The sequence below is a fragment of the Magallana gigas genome, chromosome 2 (genome assembly GCF_963853765.1).
Source record: "Magallana gigas chromosome 2, xbMagGiga1.1, whole genome shotgun sequence".
NCBI lineage: Eukaryota > Metazoa > Mollusca > Bivalvia > Ostreida > Ostreidae > Magallana > Magallana gigas.
This window is the reverse complement of record NC_088854.1, coordinates 47,170,079-47,186,432: the sequence shown is the minus strand read 5'-3', so window position 1 is coordinate 47,186,432 and position 16,354 is coordinate 47,170,079. Positions and strand designations below refer to the sequence as shown.

Here is a 16,354-nt window from a genome sequence, read left to right as displayed (position 1 = left end):
TTTACAATGTGCATTAGATTTTTTGAATGTAGTGGCCACCAAATATCAAAGTTGAAACAAAACTGAATGAATATAGACCTGTCTGTTGGGTCAATATTCATTGATATTGTTTATATGCCACCAAGTTAAATAATATCACGAGCAACACATTTTTATCGTAAATCAGTTATTTGGTTTTTCACATTTCAGTGGAATCTTGATGTGCATGATGCTTTGTCACGACACTGATCAGTGCCATTGGCTGTTTGGCCAGCTAACAGAAAGTGTATAATATCAAATTAAATCATATCAAATAAATTCGGTAAATGAAGATTAAACGTTAACAATATCTATTTTATGTACTTGAAAAAAAATGCTTATACTTTTTCATATTGTCACGCTTTCTTGTGTGTAAGCATTGTAGAATCATTAAAAGTCGTGGGGGCCAATTTTCGTGGATTGTTTAAACTTTACAGGTTTTTGGGGATGTAATTTCGTGTATAATCTTAGCCCTAATTTATTAATTCGAGGAGGATGTTGATTCGTGGATGACAGGTACCCGCGAAAAATTCCACAAAAACTGAGCCACCCTGAAATCGAATAATTCCAAATTTATCTTTCACTTTCTATAGCAGTTTTTTTCTTTATTTTTACATCTATTTAGCATTTTCTCCCTTATCTCTTCAGAATACGGATCGGTGGTTTTTTAAGACACTTACAAAACCAGATTACGATTTTACCAACCAGGCTGAAGCTAGCAGTCACTAACGCCCGTAGAAACATTCAGCCAATAAGGAAAATCATCAAAGTACTGGGAGTACTCGAACAGAAAATTACATTTGTAATCTACATAAGATCATGTATTTTTCTGCAATTTTTGCTACCACCATAAAGAAAGTATTTCATTTTTATAATGCCGTGTTCTCTTGTACAAATACAGTTGAATATAAAACACTTTTATTAACATCAACGATTTAACAGATGCATTAGGTCTTAGAGAAATGAAATCATAAATATCTTGTAACAATTTCAGCCAAAAAAAAATGAGTCTAGAATACGGTACAAAAGACAAATAATTATGCACAAATAAAGACCCCACGGTTAGGACCACGCTGTCACCGCTGGGGGCTTTGACGTCGTGATAGGTCCTTGTGGTATTCCGGAGAATTCGAACTTGTATTTACATTGGGCTTTACCCTGTCCTAGTGGTGCATCTTTGTACTGGGCAACAATGGATTCCACGAATGCATTCGGTGCCTGTGCCTTTCTGTAAACCAACAAAACAAACGAAAGGTTGAGACAACAACATCCAATAAATATCGTCAAAACATGCAATCTATTGTACGTTCATGTAACATGTGTACAATGTACATAAAATTACATGTTATGACAGGAGCAATGCAGGGTGTTTCCTTTACAACGCAGCGGCAGCGCAGCGATATTTAGAGATACATGTACATTAAGATCAGAGGATTACAAATTACGTGTACGTTAGGATCAGGGATTACAATAAGATAGACCTAATTTACAATGAAGTGCATGTTAATCTAATGTGATCTATATAGTAGTAATGCGCATGCTCACGTTCAGAAAAATTAATCACACGGTGGAAAGAGGTGGGGCTGAAGGAATTATGGGATCCACTTGGAAAATATTGAGGGCATCAGAGTTCGATGAGCTGAGAGAACAGAATTTGGATTTACTCTGACCAAGGGGAGCCTCTTTGTACTGTGAAACTACAGACTCCACAGATAGAGTCGTCTTCCTCCTTCAAATCATCATTGAACAAGACCATTAGCGCTCATTATCTAAATCAGTTTAAATTTGTTTCTTATATGCCTACAACTTCCGCCGTTTTGGTCTGTTTCATCCTGGCCGGAAGTTGTCAAATTATGATTTATGCATATAAGATCTAAGAATGTTATTTTTTGAAAATGAAAATAAAGTATATAGTTTGAAACAAAATAGTTTCAAACTTCAGTCACTTACTTTTGTAGTGCTGGCTGATTAAGATAGTGAGCGCCTATGAATAAGACACTATATGATCTGTATAATGGTACACTCAAACTCTTCACGATTACACGTGCTAGTATATACCCATGCACGTAGATAAGTACAGATGTACAGTACTTACAACAAGTTTGCGTACTGCACCGCTCCATAAGCCGCCGCCGCTGCCATCCCCACTGCAGCCACCGCCCCCACCGCGCCACCGGCAGCGGCCGCCACAGACGCTACAAAATAAAACAAAACCTAGAACATGTATAGTGTATACGAGATTAAGACTTCTTTTTTTTTACGGGATTAAGAGTTCTTTTTTTTTTTGGTCAGCTTCCGACTTTACTTACAATCGCCACCGGAAGCTGTGGAATCTCCTCCGTCACTGCTGGTTTTGTTCAAAAAGGTCAGAGGTCGTTGGGTGGTTGGAGCTGGAGTCGGGCACCGGAAAAAGTCCGAGTTCAGGGTGTCGTTATCTGTCAAAACAATGCATGGTTTATCAGATACTCTTTTATGTTAGCGAATATCATCTACGTGTACATGTATGTCCTATTGTATAGGACAAATGTTAGAGGCTAATACGAACTAAAGGTTTTCTTTATACCTAGCTTGGGTACAAGCTCAGGAACCAAAGCACAAAGGTACTGGAACATATCGACAGTGTGTAAGTAGTAAGAATCGGGGTCACTGGCAATGTCGGAGAGTTCTGTGTTAGTGGTAACGGCCGCGTTCCCGATCCCTATAGCGTAAACCTCAACGTTGTCAGCGTGTAGTTCCTGCGCTCTCGTTTTCGTCAAAATGGCATTGGCCGAAAGTCCGTCAGTCAAAACCACCACCGCTTTAGGAACTCCCGAGCGAGCACCGCCTGATGACGTCAGTACGTTCGTCCTCACGTGATTAAGTGCGTTGAATGTGTAGGTACCCCCTCCCGTTGATATGGATTTCAAATTTAAAATGGCGTCCAATAAGGTTTGGTTGTTGGAGTATTCATTCAGATCGAACAGGGTTTGTACGCTCGAGGAATAGGAGACGGCCGAAACCTGTATGTTGGACGGACCTATCGTCAGCCATTTTGTCACGTTGTAAACAAAATCTACAGCTTCATTGAAACCGTCCTGTCTTACGCTCCCTGATTTGTCCAGAACGAAAACAACATCTACAAGATAAAGTCACATGTATTGGGTTTTGAAGAAGAGATTTAGCGTTTAATTTATTAAAATTACATGCACTTTTTGCGAGTCAAAATTTGATAGCAATTCTTAGAGAAAAAGTAACACGTTAAAAAACAAGTTCCTAAAAGAAAGGATTTATAATAACAATCGTTGAAAATTATTCCTTTTGTCAATTTGTTAGTAGAATAATTTTTCTTTTTCTCATAACCAATGAAAATAATGGTTAAGTTTATAGATATGTGAACGAATCGAAAGCTACTTACCTCTTTCTACCCCTGAGCAATGAAGCACCAGAGAAGTTAAAAGTAAAACTAGCTTCAAAATTATCATGTTGGTTCATCATGTAAGAATCTCCATAACCGAAAGAGTTTATATGCCCAACAATACCATGTTGAGCGGATTTTTTGGTTTAATGTGTCATGAATTGATAAGGAAAACTTGGCAATGCAAAATCATTAGCAAGAGATTATGATTTAAAGGATTAATCACTTGTGTTCGCGTTGGGTCAAAGACGGATCGAGCTATACAGTGAATTTGAGACATAATTCTCTGAAATACCTTTGCCATTTTCTTTACTTCCTTAATGGATAAGTAAAAGATTTTTACAAAAATAAGTTTTTATAACACCCAGATTGAGTTTAGTTCGTCTTTTGGATACAATATGTAACATTCACCGCGTCTGACACACACTCATGTAGATATATTTCACCCTTAAAAGCCATTCATGCAACCGAGATGATTATTCTAATTCTATTAATTTAACGAATGAACTCAACAGCTGGCTACCTAATGTATACGAGCATAAACTGGGTTGGGTCAGTTTACAATGTATGCTTAATAAATAAGTAGCTCTCCCCTCCCCGATGCATGTACCAGGGAAAGGGTTAAGGTCATGGGCAAGGACATTGGCAAATCAACTTAGTTTGACACAATGTTCTATCGTCAATATCAAATACTTACAAGTTCATTCTAAAATGATGCGCAATGGGATAAATTTATTCATTCACACTTATCAGATACATTTAAGGGGAATGTGCGGCCATCTTGTACATTTGAGGATAAGAAAATAAACATTTCTTGAACCGGATTATTTCTGCCTGAAATTGTCCAAAAAGGTTACCAAGAAATAAAAAAGCAATAAATATGAGGTCCTACATGTCATTTTGTTTGAAAAGTATGCATACAAGAAAAGGACAATTGGCTGTTGAATCACACAGAACAGCTTTCGAACTGCGCAGCTACAGACTTATTTTGAAGTTTGAAAATCTAAAAAAATATACTTATATTGCGAAAGATAGGAATAGTTGACTCAGAATTAATGTACATTTTGTAGATGTAATGCAGAAACTCTTTAATTATCATCTTTTCTGGGAACATGTAAGTGAAATCCGGGATAACTTACAAGTTTGGATGAAGAAAGAATTTGAATTAGATGTACCATTAATTATTATTACTTTATTATCACAAATGTGAAAAATTTATTTAAATGTGAATTATTAAAGAAATCATGGAAGATGGCAAAGGCTGCCCTTTAAAAATAATAGTTGATTTTCAGCCTTTTGTCCCTATGATCTTAGATATTACAAAGTACTTTATTTTTGTTTCATTGTAAAATGCTGCTTTTTGTACTTGATTATAATGTACATTAATGTGCATATACATGCAACTGAATGAGTGGGGGTATGAATGATGTTATTTGCAAAATATACCCTGTATCAAATTATATTCTGTATACATGTATATAATCACGTCAACTTATAGATTCCAAGGCTCCCCAACCTCGGCTATAAAAATACTTTTACATGTTCAGGGATAATCAAAACAGTTATAAAAACCCAAAAAACAAACAAACACACCCCTGCGATTGTGTTCGGAATGTTTTCTTTGTCGTTGATAAGAATGTAATAAATCCAGAGGTGCTCGAATGAAAGTTCACGAGACTTCATCGAGATTTGTTCAGTGAAATTTGTTCCTGTGAAATTTCGAGCGGAAGTATAATTGTTAGGATAATATTCTCAAAATACGCAAGTACTGGTCGTTTTTCATATCAAATCCTACTTTGATTTATCTTAAAACATGAAATTTTTTAAAGATGTATGTCTTGATTCACCATCTAGCGGTTATTTATATTAAACGATAATATTCAGAACAGAGTTATCGTTCGTGTTCAACCACGTGTAGAGTAGTTGAAAATATAATCATTGGGTTGTTTAATAAAATCATAACCATGTTTGATGCTGGTGGCGAGTAACACCAAGTTTTTGAAAAAATAATGGGTGTCTGTATTGCATAAAAACTTCGTATATTGAGCCATTTTCAAGGAACATTCTGCATAAAATAGTATAGTCTGTTTCACTATTGATGCTATTACTAGGTCAGGCGCGGATCGAAAATTAATCCTCGTGGGGGGGATCTCTATTAAGCATGTTAAGGGACTTGGACACGATTTGAGATCAACAATTTTATTTTTATTTTTTATGTATAAAATGGTTAACTGGTACATTTTAAATGGTGCATGATTTACCAAAATATTGAATGTTAAAGTCAAGTTACAAGCGAGATACAGAGGTAAGAATTGGTTGTTATTTAAACAAAGCTCGAGTCTTATAGTTGTTTACAAAATATGCAATGTAGAGATTTACCATTTCTTAGACAAAATGGCGTGTAAAAAACAATTTAAACTAACTCAATATCTTCATAAATACTAGTATCAACAAAAGACATATACATTTGATTGAAACTTACACCAAACAACACATATGTAAAAAATGACAATATTTGAGCTTTGTTTACAAAACAAAGAATTATTAACTCTGTATCTTGCTTTTAACTTCATATTTGACTTTCAAATTTTGACATAGCATTAAAAACTTCTATATTTATCAGTATAAACATTGAAAATGGAAAAATAAAATTTGAAAATTTTAAGTCGAATCGTGTCCAAGTCCCTTTAATTGTTGCAACAGCAGACAAGAACTATTTTTTGTATTGTCACATTTATTTCTAGAACACATTTTATCCACCAATAATTAATGGTAGATAAAGTTTAAAATCAATAAACCATTAGATTTTTTATTTGACAACAAGTACCTAGATTCTATGAAATAGACTATAAACACGAGGCGCGATTTTTACTGCGAAACTGAAAGGGTCAAATAAAAACACGTGGTCTAAAATTTAAGGTATAGATGAGTCTGGATGCCAAAAAGATATGTATGCCTTTGTATGGGCTTAATACTCAGTATACTTTGACATTATTTCCATGTGTAAGAGTGGAATGTTTCCTGATGAATGACCTTTACCTTTTCCTGAAGAGTTGCCCCCCTTTGCATTAAATAAATAAAAAATGAATTCTAAAAAGATATATACGGTATAAAAAACTTATTTTAAATAGTTTTTGCATTCCTAATGATTAAATACATCTTTCCACCAAAGCATTTGTTATTATTTCTAGTATTTACTTTTTTATTTTAAAAAATGTGTTTGTCCCCATATACCTTACTGCAATCTTCGTTAACTAATTATTGCTTTTAAACTTAATAATATTTTTGAAAATTTCTCTCGGTAAATCTGTTTCTATCCTAAAATGCTTTAAATTAATATCAAAGTATTTAATTAATGATGGATATTTAAGCTTAGAAAAATTAGGTCCTAATATAGATCGGATATCTTAGGCTAAATGACAATAACATTCGCAGGTGTGAAACAGATGAGTTAAGCTTGTCAATGTAAAATTCATTTTTTTTAATTTGTAAATTTAAAGAAAAGTGTATCTTGTGAGAAAAAGAGTGCGTGTGTGTGTGTGTGAGGGGGGGGGCGGGGCGGATGGGGTGGGGCTCCCCTTAATTGTTACTACCTGTCTGTAAAATATACAATGTATTCTTTAAAAATAAAATAACAGATAAAAGCACAGCTTTAAATGCTCTTTAATTATTTTAAAACAATAAAGGGAAATATTTGTATATAAAATATATACAGTAACCCGCTAAAACGGATAATTTAACTTCATAAGAGTAAGGGGAACAACTCGTCAACCTGTTTTTAAACAGGATTTTCACAAAAGAGTTATCCTTCGTAGCTATACATTCATAACGCACTCGACAGGAATAATTTGGGAATGAAACATTGCCTTTATAGAATTCCTACATCTGTCTTTCGATGCATTTGAAGAGATGTAACGTAACTATAAACGGAGATACAGATCCATTGCATTTGAATGTGGAAAAGAACCTTACTCTTTATATATCCTAATTTATTTCTCCTTTGTGCAACAACGTCTCTGTGGCGCAATCGGTTAGCGCGTTCGGCTGTTAACCGAAAGGTTGGTGGTTCGAGCCCACCCAGGGACGGTATTTTTTTATTTTTTTGTTGTTATATTATTTATGTTTTTAACTGTGTTTGTCTGTGATAACACTACAATGCAAATTATGTTATGTATTGACGAATGACTATTTGGCGTATTGATGTACAGAAGTAATAAGGAATTGTTCGTCGGGCTTTATTGGATCCAGAATATTCTGTATCAAATTAATATTGTAAAATTTAATTTACCGAAAAAAGCTAAATACCACCCCCACCCCACCCCCTCCGGCAAACACAATTATCTCCCGGACTCATTCCTTGGGAAAATTTCTGGGTCCGCTTAGAGTTTTTAAAACATGTCAAAATTCTAATCTTTTATCAGTCATGCATCTGGATGCATAATTATGTTGCAATTGACTTCATATGTTCCTTAACCCAGACTTGAATATTTTAATATCGTTAGTTGCTATGTATACCAATTATGTTTGTTATAAAACATTTAATATATGTAAATACATGCATGAATATCGATTCATAGAGGTACTCCACGTTGCATATTGTTTCTCATCATATTGTATATGTTCTTTTTTTGCTCAGATATGGTAATAAATATACTGCTCTATTCTGTTTCTGATATAGAAACTTCAAAGTATATGGCTATAACGGCGAAAGCAAGTAATAACACAAAACACAGACTAAAATTCAGACTATTTTTGTAATAATTCTTTCAATCGCTCTATCAATGTTCGATTCTCAGATTCACCGTCTGTATTTTGACACACAATGACGGATAGCATTGAACGATTAAGTCATTAATCAATGCTATACAGGTATGCCTACCTGTCACCTATAACCTGCATACCTGCAGTGATTTCATGTCCATGACATGTCCCTGAAGACTGCTTAATTACTAATCATCGATATGTGTAATCCGTGACAGGGGGACAAATATTTTTCTGATCATACATACATGTATACGGATTACAGAAATGATTATATACATGTATATGTTTCAACAAGTAAATTAGATGATACTGTCTACATGATTATGCATAAGGATAGAATGATCGAGTAATCTAAGCAAATTAAGTTTGAAATGACTTATGTAGAAACTAGCCATTTTGAGTTAAAACACATCTGGATTAATTCTTGCTATTTGATTTTTATATAATTGATATTAAACGTTTTGTTGAAATCTTAAAACCTGAGTTATACTTAATAGGAAAAATATATATCTATGCAGAGACATATAAACAATTTTAACATGTTAATTATGTTTCTGATCTATGGTAGTTTTTAAAAATTATTACAATTTTTTAAATTGTTTATTTGGGTGTATTTGATGATTTTTTAAAATTAAAAACTAGGAAAAATTAAATCAAATTGAATAGAATTCAAATTAAATTTTGGGTGGTAGTTAATTGCCAATTAAGAGGAAATGTTACCGTAATCATGCTGTGAGAGAACCCCCGACCGATCGCCTGTCAATCACTTACCTGAAGGCGGTGCTTGTGACGTCACGCAAGGTAGCTGTGTTTTGTGTAGAATGTGAACAAACACGAAAGCCTAAACATCTATGGAGAGACAAGACGACAAATGTGTGTGAACGAATTAATGGATGATTCTGTGAAACGAAAGAAAACAAGATGAGTTAAAGTTTCGGAAAATAGTTGTTACAGAAGGATTTTTCTCTTGGATTACGTTATACCGTACAACAGGTGAAGTAGCGAGCGGTTGACCATGCTGTGTTGTGTGTCAACATAAAAGGGACTAAATCCGTAGAGCAATGTGTACACTACACAGACAGAACAAAAACTACTGTTACCAGATTCTGAGGGGGGACCTCTAATCCCTTAACGAGGTTTTTACTGGGATATATTTCAAGAAAATTTTCTTGTTGAGGACTTGTGAATGTGATAATGGGTCTATAATGCATTGCGCGTAGAGTGAACATGGAAATATCGGGATTTTCCGAATGTGCCAAATGTGGTCGAGCCCCGTCGCGGAAAAGATGGACAGGAATTGTGCTGGTACTATTGCAGTTCTTAGTAACATACGCCCAAGGACAGGGCCCTGGGACTAATTTTTCAGTGTCGGAGGGAAGACCGCCAGGGACCTTAGTTGGAAATCTGATAATACAACCTTCATATTCATACTACTTCAATGAGCCACAGTCATACTTTTCATTGAATCCCACGTCTGGTCAGATTTCCACCAAAACTGAAATAGATAGAGAATTACTGAAATCGGATCGACTGAACATTCTTGTGATTAGTCGCCCGCCGGGAAACACCTCACAAATTCCCATAGATATCTACATCACGGTGCTAGACATTAATGACAACTCGCCAACATTCCCGGAGAGCCCGGTCCAGAGAGACATATCCGAAAAAGCCAACATCGGATATAAAATTAGACTGGATACAGCCACCGACAATGACATTGGCAAAAATGGCAATGTTACAAATTATCAAATCATAAAGCGAAACGATGATGGGAGAAAGTTTAGAACAGTATTCGATCCATCAAAATTTGGACAAGTTTTATATTTAGAACTTATAGATATACTTGATAGAGAAGAAAAAGATTCGTATGAACTAACAATAAGAGCTGCTGATCAAGGCGAATATCCCTTGACTGGAGAGCTAGTAGTACAAATTCAAGTCTCCGATGCCAATGATAATCCACCCATTTTCTCATTGAGTCAGTACACTTCCACAGTAAATGAAAGTTCGCCAGTGGACACTCTAGTTATCCGAGTTGACGCCACAGATGATGACATTGGTGAAAATGGAAATATTTTTTATACCATGACTGATGAGTCTAAGCAATTCAAAATCGATGAGCGTACTGGAGAAATTCGTACAGTAAGCACACCGCTACACTGTTACTGTGATGGATCGCAAGTGTGCTTGCCGGGTGAATGTCTGTTCCTGACCCTAGAGGCCCGTGACGGTGGAAACCCCTCCCTGAACGGCAGAGCTTATGTGAAGGTCAGCATCAAAGACGAAAATGACCATGCACCAACCATTAATGTGATGAACCAGGGTCCAAATGACTATATCTCTGTCAATGAAACAGCCAAAAATGGTGATTATGTTGTGGCTATAACTGTAAGTGATGCAGACTCTGGAATGTCGGCCAACATATCCTCCGTACAGATCGTTGCCGGAAATGAACTAAACCACTTTCGACTGAATTCATTTTTCCAATTCAAATATAATGCCTTGCTGGTGAACGTCAATGGTTTGGACAGAGAGAGGATTGACCAGTACAATTTAACTATACAGGCTGTGGATATGGGGTCTCCACCGAAGACAGGGACCAAAAGTCTTATCATTATCGTGGCTGATGTCAATGAGTATCCACCCACTTTCCTACAGAGACAGTATGTTGCAAACGTCCTGGAGACTTTGCCAGTCGGAAGTTTCATTGCCAACCTAGTAGCTGAAGACAAGGATTCTGGAATCAATGCAAAGCTGACCTACAAGATTTTGTCTGGTAATAATAATGACTGGTTTGAAATCAATTCAGAAACTGGACTGGTGACACTGAAAAAGCAATTGAAATACAACTTGGCCCCAGAAGTTGTCATGAACATCTCGGTTCAAGATGGAGCCAGTGTACCCCTATTCAATTACACCAAATTAACAGTCAGAATCAGTGATGAGAATGATGTAACACCAACATTTAGCCAGTCCTCCTACCAGGTTCATCTGCTAGAGGGACTACAGCTAGGCACAGAGGTTATCAGTTTGACTGCTGCGGACTCCGATTCTGGACTCAATGGCTCAGTGATCTACAGCCTTCATCCAGAAGTCCAGGAAATGTACCCAGACACATTTAATGTAAACATTCAGAGTGGTAGGGTCATTACTCTAAAACAGCTAGACAGGGAGACTTTAAGTCAGTATGTGCTAAAAGTGATTGCTAGGGACCAGTCTGTGTTGCCCTTGTCATCGACAGCAACAATCTACCTCACCGTGGATGATGAAAACGATAACGTGCCGGTGTTCTACCCTCAAAAATACTACACCAATGTTATCAGATCGGCAACCTCAGGTACAAAAGTAGTGAAAGTGAATGCAGTGGACCCTGATCTAGGAGATGGGGGCAGAATCTATTACTCCTTCCCTAACGATTATCCACAGTTTGTGCTGGATACTAACACTGGTTGGATAAGTACCACTTATGAGTTTGAGAGATCAAGTCAACAGGAGTACTCATTACAAGTCACATGCAGGGACACAAATACAGTGCACAGAGCAGCAGTAAACGCTGTTGTGAAAATAACAGTTGTGACATCTCTGAATTCTCTGCCAGTGTTCACCAAAAGCACTTACCAGTTTACTGTAATGGAAAATTTAGCTGGGAACCAGTTTCTCGGATCTGTTGCAGTTTCTAGAGGTGAATCTCCATCTTTTGCAATCACTGATGGGGACATTGAAGGCAGTTTCAATATTGAGGGTCAAAGAGGGGAAATTCGTACAACGAAATCTTTGGATCGGGAGCATATTTCTCGCTATGATCTTACTGTCACTGCTACAACTAACGATGGCACTTCAGAGGTCAAGGTCATTGTCACAGTACTGGACGCTAATGACAACAAACCAGAATTTAAGTATGAATTTTTAGACGTTGAACTGCAGGAAAACAGTGCAGTTGGCCATGAAGTTTACTATGCGTTTGCTGTAGATGATGACTCTGGTCAAAATGGGTTACTATCTTATGCCCTCACCACCAATACCAACTTTGTCCAAATTAATCAAAACACTGGAATGATTACAATGTCAAAACCATACCAGAGAGTCTATGGAAACAAATTCAACCTGACCGTCACAGCTTCAGATTCAAGTCCATCTCCTAACAGTGCCTCAATGGTTGTGCAAGTGCACATTGTAGATGTGAATGACCACAATCCAGTGTTTCCAAAAACGGACTATGCTATCACTTTGGAGGAGTCTACACTGGTGAACACGCAGTTTCACACCCTCACTGCCACAGACGCTGATGTCGGTAGAAACGCAGCCCTAGTCTACAACATCACAAAGGGAAATGATGATGGAAAGTTTGGAATCTTTCCAGATGGAAAACTATACATTGCTAAGCAGCTGGACCGGGAGACTAGAGATCTGTATAAACTGACTGTTATGGCTCAGGATCATGGTGCCCCTGCCAGGAGCTCTGAAGTTAATGTAACCATTCACATCCTGGACAGTAATGACAACCGGCCAAGATTCCTCAACCAGACGTATTCCTTCTATGTGTCTGAAAATGTCCCTCCAGGACAGAAGATCGGTGCTGTGAAGGCAGTGGATGCTGACATTGGCAGAAATGCTGAACTTGCCTTCCTGTTGCCAGAAGACCAAGATGACTTTGCCATTGATTTCCAGACTGGAGAAATTACAACCTTAAGATCCTATGACAGGGAAGCTCTTGTGTCTGAAACAGGGAATGATTACTACAGTGTGGTTGTCACTGTTGTGGATAATGGAGTCCAAAGACAACAGGACTCTGTGACTGCCCGTATTTATGTGCTGGATCAGAATGACAATCCACCCCACTTTGACAGAGACATTTACCGAACATCAGTAAAAGAAAACCTTGCCAAATACTCATTTGTGTACAAAGTGACAGCCACCGACTTGGATGTAGATGAAAATGCTGCCCTAACCTATGACATCATTGATGGAAACACTGATGACATGTTCAACATAAACCCCGGAACTGGACAAATCTCTTTGAATGGAAACCTAGACACAGAGACTCAAGATCTCTATAGTCTGCAGATCCAGGCAGCAGACAATGGGAAGTCCACAACATTCACTGCTTCAGCCATGGTCATCATCAGTGTTCTAGATGTCAATGATAACACACCACTCTTCCATCTAACAGTGTACGAAGTGAACATCCGGGAAGATGCCAAACTGGGAGAAAAACTGATACAGGTCACTGCAGATGACACAGATCTGGGCATCAATGCTGAAATCGAGTATTCCTTGAGTGAATCTGATGGAACTTTTGTTCTGGACAGTCATAATGGAAATCTGTACTTGGCTAAACTTGTGGACTATGAGACAAGGAAAGTCTACAGTCTCAAGGTCATTGCAACGGATAAAGGGGACCCAAGGTTGTCATCAGAAGCTGACTTAAACGTTCGGATTATTGATGTCAATGACAACTCTCCAGAATTTACCAACGACTTCTCTGTCTTATCCATCTCCGAAAGCACTGAGCGATTCAGTAGTATTGGCCAGATCCTAGCAAACGATAAAGACAGTGGATTGTATGGGCAGGTGGAATACCACATTGTCAGCCAGGATCCTCCAGGAAAGAACTTTTACATTGATAAAAATACTGGAAGACTCCGCTTGGAAACTTTAGTGGACAGAGAAGAGGTTGCTTCCTACATGCTGACCATCGTTGCCACTGATCTAGCCCCCAATGCCAGTCTACGTCTGACATCAGAAAAAACTTTTTCAATTCAAATACTTGACGAAAATGACAACAGCCCAATTTTGCGGAGTGCACCAGCGATACAGATACAGTATCCCACAAGTAAAAATCATATTGGAACCATTTTGGCCTCCGATCCAGATTCAGGCAGCAATGGAACTATTGTGTTTCAACTTTTGAGTTCAGAATCGAATGCCTATTTCAACCTGGACAGTAGGCTCGGGAAACTTTACCTGACGGAGAACCTTCCTCAGAGTCCAACCATGTACAAGCTCAATGTCCAGATTTCAGATGAAGGCCGCCCTTCTCAGACCACGACCGTCACAATCACCGTCATACTGATGCAGAGCTTGGACACTCGGACAGGGCCGCAATTCAGCAACACCCCGTATCTGTTCTCTGTGAGGGAAAATGTGCAGGCCAATGTGAATTCTGTGCTTAGTTCAGAGGCTAGTGTGGAATATTACATAGTGAATATCAAATCTTCTTTCGGTCAACCTGGATATTACTTCACGTTGGACAAGACCTCAGGAATGATTCGAACCAATGGGAAGCTGGACAGGGAGGTGACAGGGAGCCAAGTAAATCTGACCGTGTGCGCGGTGAACACCCAGTCCAACAGTCCACAGGCTACACTGGAAGAGGTGAGTGCATCCATTAACTCTCTCGTAGGCCTTGTTGTTGAGTTATTTCTTTACAGCTATGAATCGTTTATGGCCATTATCGTGGGGAAAATGGTTTTATCAAGAGTTATTTTATGCAAATCTTTATTGATTTTCAAATAGTTGAAAAGTTCTTATGGTGCTAATATTCAAGTCTGTGTGTGGTTTTTATTGTCACATTTGGAAGTTTTGACGGAGTTTATGCTGCATCTTAAAAGTCAGTTTGAAAAGACTTGCATAATTTTTTACAACATTGAAATTCTTTTCAACAGTTTATTTCCATAGCTTCATACATTTCAATACTTACCAACATATTAAGAAAGCAATGGTTTTGGTGAGGGAAGGCTTGAACATGTGACAGGACAGATTTAAATTTGTTTTGGTTGATTGGGTAACAATGGGGACGGTCTTGATAAGGATTGGGACTGATTCACAGGAGGCAGTAGTGTGTGTCCTGTTATTTCTAGATTAGATATGATCACAAATTACAGGCTCCTCTATCCCTTGTCACGGACACTGACCACAAACATTTACAGAATTTAATTTCTTCTGATACAGGCCTGAGAAGGCTCATTTAACATGATACAGTGATTAAACTACAATTAAACCCTGGTATTGAGTAGTCCAGATCTTGGTCAGAAACATCTGAAGAGATGAATGAATTATGGGACAGAATCAATCCACAAGTGCTCTGTAATTATTGTTTTATTTTAGGAAGAACCTCCCCCCTTTTTTCTCCATAAATGGCGCCAGCTTGACTCGGCGATATGCGCTCTTTGCAACTTTTATGATGCTCTTCTAAACACTCAAGTCTCCCATATACCCTGAATAATAAGACTATAAGTATCATTCTCAGGTGAAGTAGCCTATCCAGGTGTGAAGAATTAACTAATGTTATGCATGGTGTGCATTCTTTGCTAATGAAAAGTGTCACATGTAATCATGTATAATGGGCCCTGTGGCAAGTTTTATTAATTGTGTCTCACCATCACAGCAGTTTGGTGTTCTCCAACAAAGTTAATGTAGCTTTACAGGTTGTCCGAGTTTATTTCTCAGGTGAAAATTTTGACAGGTAAATGTCCACGAGTGTCACATTTTCAATATAACCTAGTTCTTTTTCCCAGGAATGCTGCGTTGTTGAGAAGGTCTCTGAAATCTTGAATTAGCAGTTTCTGAAGGATTGTTTGTATTACTCAATTAAAATATTGTGATGCCTAAAAACTCTCTGAATAGACTTGATATGGGGAATGGAAATTAAAAGCTTCTCATATCGCAGGGATTAACAATATATTGCCTTAATGAAAACTGCCGATTCATGTGTCAGGGAACGAAATCCGGGCATGTTTGGAGGAGAAGGGGAGATAAATCAGTATTTTTAAAGTTATTGATAAATTATAAGAAAAAGATTAGAACATATTTCAGAAATCTTTGTTTGATATAGATAAGAAATTATCTAGACATTTTCCAGTTGCCATCAAATCAACTGTTCATTGACAGTTGGGCCTAAAATGTAGACCATGGACCAGCTATGAAAACTAAAAGAAAGGAAAAAAATCCCACAATAGTGTTATGGTCATGATATAGTGGTGGTATCTCCAAGTAGTGAAATAGAAATCAGGTCTTTGTGAGGGCTAGATAACGGAATTCTCCCCCGGTTGGCCAGGTGAAAGCACAATCTACCTGTACAATGTACCCAGTCCCCTGGAGATTTCTGAAACTAAATTACCGGCCACACTACACCTAATACATGATCAATATTAGTACCTGTGTAGTTGATTCAATATC

The 16,354-nt window shown here is 37.5% G+C and overlaps 2 protein-coding genes and 1 non-coding gene across 4 annotated transcripts in view; 2 read left to right on the top strand and 1 right to left on the bottom strand.

Moving 5' to 3' along the window:
• Positions 1-919: 919 nt before the first annotated feature.
• On the bottom strand, positions 920-3,614 carry LOC105341033 (collagen alpha-1(XIV) chain). Of its 2 annotated transcripts, XM_011447314.4 has the most exons (6): positions 3,413-3,614; positions 2,582-3,133; positions 2,328-2,453; positions 2,114-2,213; positions 1,564-1,747; positions 1,107-1,246 (listed from the first exon to the last, which is right to left on the bottom strand). In XM_011447314.4, the coding sequence occupies exons 1-5, from the start codon at positions 3,477-3,479 to the stop codon at positions 1,579-1,581; spliced, it is 1,014 nt and encodes a 337-aa protein (XP_011445616.3). In that variant the 5' UTR covers positions 3,480-3,614; the 3' UTR covers positions 1,107-1,246; positions 1,564-1,578. The 2 variants fall into 2 exon arrangements, with proteins under 2 accessions (XP_011445617.2, XP_011445616.3); XM_011447315.4 differs by lacking the exon at positions 1,564-1,747 and having other exon boundaries at positions 920-1,246; positions 3,413-3,607.
• A 3,810-nt stretch (positions 3,615-7,424) lies between these two features.
• Positions 7,425-7,498, top strand: Trnan-guu (transfer RNA asparagine (anticodon GUU)). The gene has a single exon. It is a non-coding gene; the product is annotated as a tRNA-Asn (tRNA).
• A 1,436-nt stretch (positions 7,499-8,934) lies between these two features.
• The window catches only part of LOC105341032 (cadherin-related tumor suppressor), a 39,960-nt gene continuing 32,540 nt past the window's right edge, over positions 8,935-16,354 (top strand). The window contains exon 1 of the mRNA XM_011447313.4: positions 8,935-14,551. Within this exon, the coding sequence (XP_011445615.3) occupies positions 9,404-14,551 (5,148 nt within the window). The 5' untranslated portion in view covers positions 8,935-9,403. The remainder of the gene's footprint in view (positions 14,552-16,354) is intronic.

Bases quoted from the DNA above. Each gene is read 5' to 3' on its own strand.
- LOC105341033 (XM_011447314.4), bottom strand. From the start codon at position 3,479: ATGATAATTTTGAAGCTAGTTTTACTTTTAACTTCTCTGGTGCTTCAT. The intron at 3,134-3,412 runs GTAAGTAGCTTT...TTTATCTTGTAG, and splicing joins TTGCTCAGGGGTAGAAAGAG to ATGTTGTTTTCGTTCTGGAC. The intron at 2,454-2,581 runs GTATAAAGAAAA...TTGTTTTGACAG, and splicing joins TGAGCTTGTACCCAAGCTAG to ATAACGACACCCTGAACTCG.